Source organism: Zeus faber, assembly GCF_960531495.2.
Source record: "Zeus faber genome assembly, chromosome: 2".
In the NCBI taxonomy this organism is placed as follows: Eukaryota; Metazoa; Chordata; class Actinopteri; order Zeiformes; family Zeidae; genus Zeus; species Zeus faber.
In genome coordinates, this window is record NC_137189.1 from 34772311 (window position 1) to 34782310 (window position 10000).

At 44.7% G+C, this 10000-nt stretch overlaps 1 protein-coding gene across 1 annotated transcript in view; it reads left to right on the top strand.

Moving 5' to 3' along the window:
- LOC307247776 (voltage-gated inwardly rectifying potassium channel KCNH7-like) overlaps positions 1-10000 on the top strand; it is a gene marked incomplete at both ends in the record, with an annotated part of 112709 nt that overhangs the window by 39462 nt on the left and 63247 nt on the right. Inside the window, one exon of the mRNA XM_080023898.1 lies at positions 4675-4830. Within this exon, the coding sequence (XP_079880024.1) occupies positions 4675-4830 (156 nt within the window). The remainder of the gene's footprint in view (positions 1-4674; positions 4831-10000) is intronic.

Genomic DNA, 10000 nt, shown 5'->3' on the forward strand with positions numbered 1-10000 from the left:
TCCAGGGCCCAGGACCTCCTAGCAGACCAGGCCCCAGCACCTCCTCCTTGCTAGACAAGGGTCCAAGACTTTCCCTTGACAAGACCAGGGGCCAGGACCTTCTCCTTGCGAGACCAGGGCCCAGGACCTTTAAGCAATACCGGGGCCCAGGACCTTCTAGCAATACCAGGGCCCAGGACCTTCTAGCAATACCAGGCCCCAGGACCTTCTCCTAGCTAGACCAGGGCCCAACACCTTCTCCTAGATAAACCAGGGTCCAGGACCTTCTCCTCCCAAGACCAGGGCCCAGGACCTTCTAGCGAGACCAGTGTGCAGGAGCTTTTCCTGGTGAGACCAGGGCTCAGGACCTTTTCCTAGCGAACCAAAGGCCCAGGACCTTCTAGCGAGACCAGCGTCCAGGACCCTCAAGCAAGACCAGGGCCCTGGACCTTCTCCTAGCGAGACCAGGGCCTAGGGCCTTCTCCGAGCGAGACCAGGGTCCACGACCTTCTAGCGAAACCAGGGCCCAGGACCTTCTAGCGAAACCAGGGCCCAGGACCTTCTAGCGAGACCAGGGCCCAGGACATTCTCCTAGCGAGACCAGGGCCCAGGACCTTCTAGCGAAACCAGGGCCTCGGACCTTATAGCGAGACCAGGGCCCAGGACATTCTCCTAGCGAGACCAGGGGCCAGGACTTTCTCCTAGCGAGACCGGGGCCAAGGAGGACTACCATGGACTACAGTTGACAGTAGTTCACCATGTTGTCCACAACGCCAGCAATGTCGACCTGCCAATTGATGCTTCTCTTGACTCAGTGAGGGTGGAGGTCTACGTACACCTCCACCAATCCGGCCCCCTGTCATGCTGATTGCATTGGCCGGCCGCAAAGGCACATAATGATTTATGATACAATTCTGTTAAATGAGCTTAATGTTGCTCTGCGAGGCAATTTCCCTTCAAGTCGTTATTCAATCAAACACTTTCTCATCCGATGCTGGAAAATTGCATTGTCCCCGAGCGGTGTAGCAGCAGCAGCAGCAGCAGCCCTAGCTAACTAACAACTTACCAGCCCCATCACATTGCATGGAAGGTGCCAGTTCCCTCGTCTGCTATTTGATGAATGAGGAACATTTGCACGTGAGGCATTAGCAGGGAACGGGGTCACGTTAATTCACCTCCCGTGGTGCGACAGTCAGCCGCTGTAATAACTGGAGGGATTAGAGAGGGAGCGACGTCTGTGAAAGCGGTGATAATGGTTTTCATTAGGCCAGGTGAATGGAGTGAATCAAATTAGCTTGACTTCAGGAGGTGTTCACACGTCATTGTATTGTGATATTTTGTTAGGGAACTGCTCTATATGCCATTAGGGGATTCCAAAAAATGAAGCATATTACATAACTGACTGTAATGGACAAGTTTATGAGGAATGAAAAGTAGAATTAGTAGAATCACACAAAGTTGGGTAAGTATTTTTAATAGTTATGCATTTTTTTAAGTTCGATACCAATTTCATACCTGTGTATCCAGTGCAGAGATAGTAAGGCACTGGATGCTTACTGTGTTAGCTCAATGCATGGCTGCAGAGGGATTCAACTGCCGTGAAATTCAGGAAATACGCCTTGCAGGATCTCAAAAGCTGAGTTTTTTAAGTGATACATCTCACATCTTTATAAGGAGTAAAAATAAAAACCTAAAAAGCAATATCTTAGTTGTTTCACAATTCACCCAGATTCACAATGGATGCATCTGGGTACAATAGACGACATTAAACCCGATGCTAAAATGCCTCTCGAGTGGTGTGATTGCAGTCACATTGAAATCAATAATTGTTGCAAACAATGTTATTGTGGAAAATAAAATTGTGGATAAAGGAATGCAGGAAGGTCTACAGGTGCTGGTTTGCATTTTTAGAAGGAAAAGCAACTAGATTTAGATGCAGCTCCTCAAGATGCTATTTTAGACAGCAGGTCCTAACAGAACAGCGTACTAAAGTACCAGCTGGACCATACAGCCTCTACAGGACCGCATGAGGGCCGAGGCGTCTGCTGAACGTCATTTAGCGGCTCCGGAGGCTTCCTCCTCAAAGCCCTTCTTGACCTATTCCCCCTCCTCTGCTTTCTGTTTTTCCCTCAGTCCAATCAGCAGAAAATGGGTTTGAATGTCAAAGAACGTTAATGGAAAGCCCCTGGGCCCCTGAAGGAGTGTTAGCATTACTGTACCTTACTGTGGGCGTCGACATTCATATACATTAGACCTGTCCAAGTCAATGTGTTTACGCATGATTAGCGGGATAAACTGCATGAAGCCCAATTCAAGGAAATGAATGATGAATCCTTTTTTGGAGGTTCATGGAACACCCGTGTTGCTTGGTAGTGCTTGTAGTAGGACCTGTTTGTTTGATGAATAGCCACATGGACACGAACAACACGGCAACAATTAATGATTAATTGATGATCCTCATACTATAACTTCAATTACAGTTCCAAAACAGTTTGTTTGTAAAAGTGTAAAAGAAGCAGTATTACACTCGAGTGGAATCCCCAAGTGGAATTAGGTTTCAAAATCATGGAATAAAGGATGCTGCTCTGAGATGCTGGGGGCGTGCCCGCTGCAGGGGTTGAAACCACGCCCAATCGCGGGAGAGATGCAGCCCATCTCATGTTTAAAACCACTAATCCAATACATACATATACAAATGTAAAAACAGAAAAGCAAAATTGGGCTGTTATTTGTTGTTTTGATTTACTTCGGAAGTTAAAAATAGAGCATGAGAAAATGGGATATTTGTTGTGAGGAGCGCGGTGGCTCCCCCAGGTCCGTGGGGCTCCCGGGGGAAGCCAGAGGGGAAGCCGGGACAGTAGCCCACTGAGGAACGCACGGAGCTGGGGGAGCGACCGCGCTCAGAACGGAACAGAAAATAATTGTAAATAAGGAGGCCGACCTGCCATGTGCATTCTGGCATTCAGGGAAGATGCCTTTGAGGGACGAAGGCGTCATGGCGAGATAGCAAAGTAGTGTAGGCTGTACTAACTCGTTGCCATTGAGCGAGAGAACCACTGACGAATGCTCTCTACTCTCATATAGTGTTAGGGGCGGGGCTAGCCAAGTATGACCGCTCCATGCCATCGGGTCATGATTTAGTCGGAACAAAAAAATGGTGAGAAACACTTCAATGGTCTAACTCCATAATTCAGTACTACATCATTCACCGTCTTTTCACATGTTTTCAGCAATTACTTTCTAACATGTATAACGTGTTTAGAAACATATCACTGAATTCCCTTTACAGGGACTTTAAAATTGGGCTTTTCTCAAAATCACCTTTTGCCAATCCTTTAATTTATTATCAATCTTTAGCAATATTAACAAACAAAACTACAAAAGCATGTGAAATCTAAAATCTGAAATGTAAGGTATTATACCAGAAAGTTGTATTTCCATGGTTTAAGTGGATACCACCAAAGGCCGGAAGTAGTCTGAGAAGGGAGCGATAATGGGCGATCCTAGGCCCCGCCCCTACAGCTCATAGCCACAGCTACTCTGCTATTTAAATGGCAGTAAAGGCAATTTGTACTGTGGGATTGTTTCGTCATGTTATAGCGAAGAGAGAAGAGAGTGAGCATTGTAAGCGCGTCAGTCCAATTGGTAATGGGCGTGTCCTACGATCCACTAACCGCAGCCATCCAGAGGAACCCCGCCCATTTTCCACGTTCTGGTTCATCAGAAAGGAAGAGGAAGGGGGTGGAAATGAAGCGTCCGAGTTTGGAGGCTCTTTCAGTTTTGCTGACATACACAACACGGGCAACGCCAACAGGCGCCAAAGCCAACAGCAGCCTTTTGAGGAGCTCATAATGAAAACAGTGGGGGCTTCACAGTCCGTCCCCATCCTGGAGCCTTGGTCCCTTTCCACGCATGCTGTGGTGGAGGCACAGTTGGCTTTGACTCAAGCCTCTAGGATTCTGTTTCAAAGGATAAACTCGACTGTGCTGGCTGGACATCAGCATCATTTCAGGCACCTCTTAGAAGTCACATTCTCATTCTCAGTGTACAATGTCAGGGCTATTCAACTGGCGGCCCGTGGGCCAAATGTGGCCCTCGTATTAATGCAGGCTGGCACTTATAATAAATTGAAGTTCAGCAATTACTGTGGTTGCATTGTAGCACTTAAAGTACCAATAATCATGGGACTGCGCAGACGTAGTGTGCATGTAAGAATATTATCCAGAAATGTATTCGTTCATTTTAAGCTTTGCTTGTAAATTGATGGATATAGTGACAATTAGGAAGGTGGTTTTGTTTTGTTTTTCTTTAGTTCACAAGTGTAGCTGCACTCTCGACAATCAAATTGCTTGTTGAACATGTTGAAAATCTGGCCCCCCCAACAGAATGCTCTTCAATGCTGTGCCTTGGATTCCATGACTAAATATCTGCTGAGGCAATGCCTGTTCAAGACTTTTCCTCCTTTTCCATCACAGTTTCAATTTTGCGTTATTTTACCTAGCTTGGACCTTGGTCGTGTGTGGCCAATTATCCTTTATTGAACATGGGCGTTGAAAGCCCCTTTTGGATCAGTAAACCTGATTAAGTACAACTGCACATAATGTGTGATGATTGGGGATGATTGGTCCCACCGGGTAGTTCTTTCCAGTGACATTAAGGGATGCTTACGGTCATGTTTAATTTCCCGCCGTCTAGGCTCGGACTTCCTATGCGCCACCCACATCATCCCGGTGAAGAACGAGGAGGGCATGGTCATGATGTTCATCCTGAACTTCGACCACATCCTGGAGGAGGGCAGCAGCGACTCACTGGAGAGACTCAACCACACCTCGCCGTCCAAAGCTGAACAAAGTGAGTAGGAAAGACTACGTTTTTAAAGTACAAGTGGGTTATTTTCATCTAGTATGGTCTCATCAGGATGTTACTGCACCCAAATCAAATATTTGTCCCGTAGGAATATTTTTCATTATTATATCTATTAAATGCCAAATAGTTGTGGATAACAATAACACAGTAACAAATTATAAACAGCAATTCAAACCAACCAAAAGCACAACACAATGACAGTACAGTGCAGTTTTGACCTCTTTGCGCAACCTTTTGTGTGCACAAACAAAGACACGTTGTGATTATTCAGTGTATTAACATAGGACAACAAGGAGGATTAGAGTCGGTCAGGAAGCGATTGTGAAATGAGAAAAGGACGAAAGAAAACAGACGGGAGAAGCTGTAGGAGGACCGATAATTGTGATAGCTGTGGCCTTTCCCAACTGTTCGCTCCTGTCAAGACTAGTAGGATTGAACGGACTAAATGCTTAAACGACAGGTTTTTCTACCCTGGGTCTCATTAAAATGTTGGAGTCTGTCATTTATAAATGTTTATAGCAACAACTTTGCTGAATGCTTTACTATTGAGAAACATACCACTCTGCCGCAGCGGACTGCTCACTTTGCTTCCATGCAGTGCAATTGGGAAAATTTTTGAGACTTTATAGAACATGTTAAATCTCCTTTTTGAAAAAAATTGATACTGGGGGGAAAAAATGGTTGTGAACCATGCACTCTATATATATATGAGGGTCTTATTGACTCTTTTGCACTTTGGCAAATCAGCTCTTTTGGCCACATCTGCCGTAATGTAAGCTGCACTAACTCAAACAGAACATTGCTTCCTACTGGCAACCTGCTGTCGCCAACGTTCCACCATTGATGTACAATTGTAAAAGGAAGTTTCAAATAAGATGTGATATTAGTGTTTTTCGAATCATGTCGAAAGAAAATACAAGTGTGACTATAATGACATTCCCTTTGCGGAAAGGAGATTAGACTTTTGCCCCATTAGACTGCATTGAAGCACAGTGAGAAGCTGCGGCAGAGCGGTGAGTTTCATAATAGTAAAGTGTTCGGCGAGGTTATGCTACGAACAGTGCAATCCCTGATGTACAATGTGTCAAGATATGTGCAATACACTTAGTACTATCTGGTTCCTATTTATGGTGATTTTTTTATTTGTATGTTTCTATACTTTATATTGTTTATAGTGTGTACTTGATTTGCTCTTTATTTTGTGCTGTCTACTTTTTGCTGCTGGAACGAGCTAAATTTCCCCGTCGTGGGACTTATAAAGGTTTATCTTATCTTAGTTATAAACGCTGGGAACCAACATTTTGGTGGCACTTTAAAGGAAAAGGGCACCTTAAAGACTCTGCACAAGCGGGAATTTCCTCCCCACGCTCATAAATGGGGACACACAATCAATATCATCCCTTTTCAACCCTTGTTGCGTTCGCTATTGCTAACCCCTGACAACAACCTTTATGAGGTAATCACTCGCCAGCAGTGGAATCCCCCCCTAACTCCGACAGCTCTTCTTTTAGCGTGTTGACACCAGCGTTTAGCAGAGACAGCCCCATGTTAGTGTGTAACCCGGCCGTCATCACAAAGATCTGGCCCAATTACTGCTCCCGGGCTCCTGGGCCCGTCAGGGACGGCCTGAAAAACCACTGGAGCAACGATGGAAATCCTCCGCGGCATGCTCACTGCCTCCACCTTTACTTCCTCTAGCTCCGTCTCTTTGTCATTCTCTCGCTTGCTGTGACACATAAAACCACAGTCACAAAGGCAGCCTTCTCAGCGGATGTAATTGTGCGACGGCCCTCACAGGCTTTCCCGAAGCCGAAGATCCAGGTAGGTCATGTACGCGTGGCCGTGCATATCCACGTATGAACAGGTGTAGAAGGAAAAGCCGAATAGTTCATGCGTTTCCATGGAACGCTTCTACTGTCTACGTGAGGACGAGTGTGTCGCTATCACAGATAAGGGCTTCCTCCCTCCTTCCATTCACTGGCACTGCCAAAGCATGAGCGCAGTCCTCTAATGGAACAAAGCTTTATGAATGACATACCGTTGGCGGCTATCTGAATATCTTTAATCTGGCATCGTCGTCGTGGATGAAGCTGCCCCCCACCAGATTTGTTTACAAGGTGAAATTCTATCCCTGCACAGTATTCTCCAACCTTCTCCATCTGCACACACAGGACTGTGGATAACAGTGAAAAGCAATGGAGACAGTTGGAGATTTGGGCGTTTCTAGTTTGAACCAGTAATGTGTTCCTGTAATGTGAAGGATCTCTAAATACTGCTGATGGTACTGGGACTCGTCTCCCCAATTACTTACTCCCCAATATTCTTACATGAGCTTTTCGACTAACTGGTTCCTATTTGACGGTCCATCAGAGCTCACTGGCCATTCTCCCATGGCAAGCAGCTCACAACGCCACGATTAGAGCAGGTGGTGAAGAGACTTTTAACATCTAATACAGGTGGTTCTCAAACGGGGGTCCGCGTAACCCAGGGGGTACACATGCAGCTGGGCTTCAGGTGGTACGAGAGAAGTTGTACAGGTGTCAAAATCTTATAAGAGGGAGTATAGTCACCAAAAGAAGGTTAAGAACTCATGACCTACTGAAGCAGAAAAAAAGGACTTGCAGGGTTAACGAGGCTCACACAGTCAAGACGGCAATGTGTTTGAACAGTAACTGTAAGTGTTATTGCGCTGTTATATGTTTCCCAATAGATTCCTTCTCACGGACCCTGTCCTCCTTGGTACTTCTTGGCCACCGTCGGTAGACCTAAGTCATTTATTTTAGAGAGCACGAGGAAGGGCTAAACTCACAGTTTGTCGACATCAGTCATCAGTCATTTCCTTGAATCTATGCTCAGTGCAGCTTTAAGTTGAACTTTCTCCATTGACTTCTCTACACTGGTGTTGCATTTAGTTATTTAATGTTATTGTCCTTGCTAACTGCTTCCCTAGCCCTCACCTCCCCGACTCGCAGATGGGCCGAGGTCGCAGGTTCTTACGCTGCATAATTCAAGGGTTATGCTCCTACATGGGAGCACTTAGAAGGGAAACGTCACTGGCAAACTCAGAGGGAGGGAGGAGCACCAGGGCATCGCTCATCGTAACAGAGCGGCCACCTTGAAATTATGCTTCATGGTGATGATCCATGGATCCATGATCCAATATTAATTGCCAGATGTACACCCTTAGCCCAAAAGTACTGGACAGAAATAGACAAATATATAAAAAATATACAGAATATACAAGGGTGATTCTATGCACAGGGTAGATTAATGGTCTAGTACTGTATATAGGGTATAAATGACAAATTATTCAACCGAGCTCAAGCTTTTTCGTGCTCATAGTCACGAAAATGTATTGAAACGTTATTTGTGACACAAAAAAGTTGGATAACGGTGCTCCGGGACAAGATTCAGCGGATACATTTTCTTGACTACGAACGCAAAAAAGTGTGACACCAGGCTGAATTATTACTATTTACCAACTAAAGAAATCCATATGTACAATATGTTCCATATGTTCCATATGTACTTCAAATTAGGAAATAAACTTACCGTACCGTGTTAACATTTTAAATATTAGAAATTCAGCCAAATTACTAGCACGTCATTTTCACCTTCCTTCCTGTTTTCCTATGCCGTCACAGGAAATGACAGACTCCATATTTGACTTTCCTTATATTTTCTGAGGTTGTATTTTTCTGAGAAATACTTTTTCAGGAAACAAATTTCCTTCCAGCGTTGACTCCAGGTTCACTCTGCATTTCATGCTGCATTCACGCTGGAGTGATACGTTTAGTCAACATAGTGTTTGTTATGGACACAAAGGGCAAAATAATGTGTGGGCTAGTTTATCTTGTGGGCTAGTTCTTGGATTTGGATCTTGGATTTTAGCAATTCATGGGTTTTGGCTCCATTTTGTGTCTTGGATAAGGTGCATTTTATGTCACTGATTTGCATACAGTATATGGTACTTTCTAGCTTTCATGTGGCCTTCATCCATCACTGTCGTCAACAACGTTACCAATAAAGGTTGAATGTGGGACTTGCATTGAAGGTTGTTTCTGTGCTGAGAGCAAATAGCTTCCAATTTCTGGAGGAAATTAGACCAACACTGATGCTGGTTTCGGATATCGGGCTAAAATATCCCTTGCCTATCCCATATACATAAGCCTATTCCCTTATCTATTCCATTTTATTCTATTTTATTTTATTTTATTTTATTCTTTATATTTTTATTTTATTCTATAAGTATTCGACTTACTGTATTACGTTTTAGGAATCAGTTAGTTGGTGTAGTAGAAAGAAATTTTCCTAGGACATATTGTGTGTTATCACTGGGTGCGTTGCATTACATTTCCCTGCATATATGTATTAAAGTATGTATATGTATGTGACGAATAAACCTCTTGAATGAAATATTGGTTATCGGACAGTGTTCCCCAAAACAATGCTCCAATACCAAATACCATGTCAGATGTTAAGGGGTGAACTTGAATTTCTGCATTATTTCAAAGATGGATGCATGTTCCAGGTCTCAAACAGAGACAATTATTTATATATACAAAAGAAAATTGATGATGGTGGTTGGTGATCTTGATGTCTGTACTATTTCGTAAAAGTGATGGATTGGAGCGGCACTCTTTATGGGTTGCAGTGACCGACTGCGATCACAAAACGGCCCTGCCATTTAAAACCCAGGGGCGCTATTTTCAAACCCAACTTGGGAACTTGGGAGGGCACCAGCTTCTAGATGGTTCCGTTAGTCTTTCGCCGATACGCCCTGGTCGGACGACCGGTTTGCACGTCGGCGGGTTTCGATTGAACATTTAGGTGGGGGACACATTTTAGTGGGGCGGTCAGGAGGTCATCCACCAGGAAACTTTCAGTGTCAAACGCTTCATTTCCTGCATTCTGGTGAACTTGTTTGTATGCACCGATTTGTGCCTTTTCAGCACCAATTAACGGTGGAAACGTCTGAATTCATGTCAAGGAAAGCTTCTTCCAAAATAGCAGGGTGCAGCACAGTGCGTGCCCGCACAGCACACATGGTGCACGACAGCGCAGACACACAGCACCACCCGACAGGTTGTGAACGCTGTCACAGTGATCTTGTGATTTTGGAACCCGCTTCTACTAATGAGCATCAGGGGCAGGT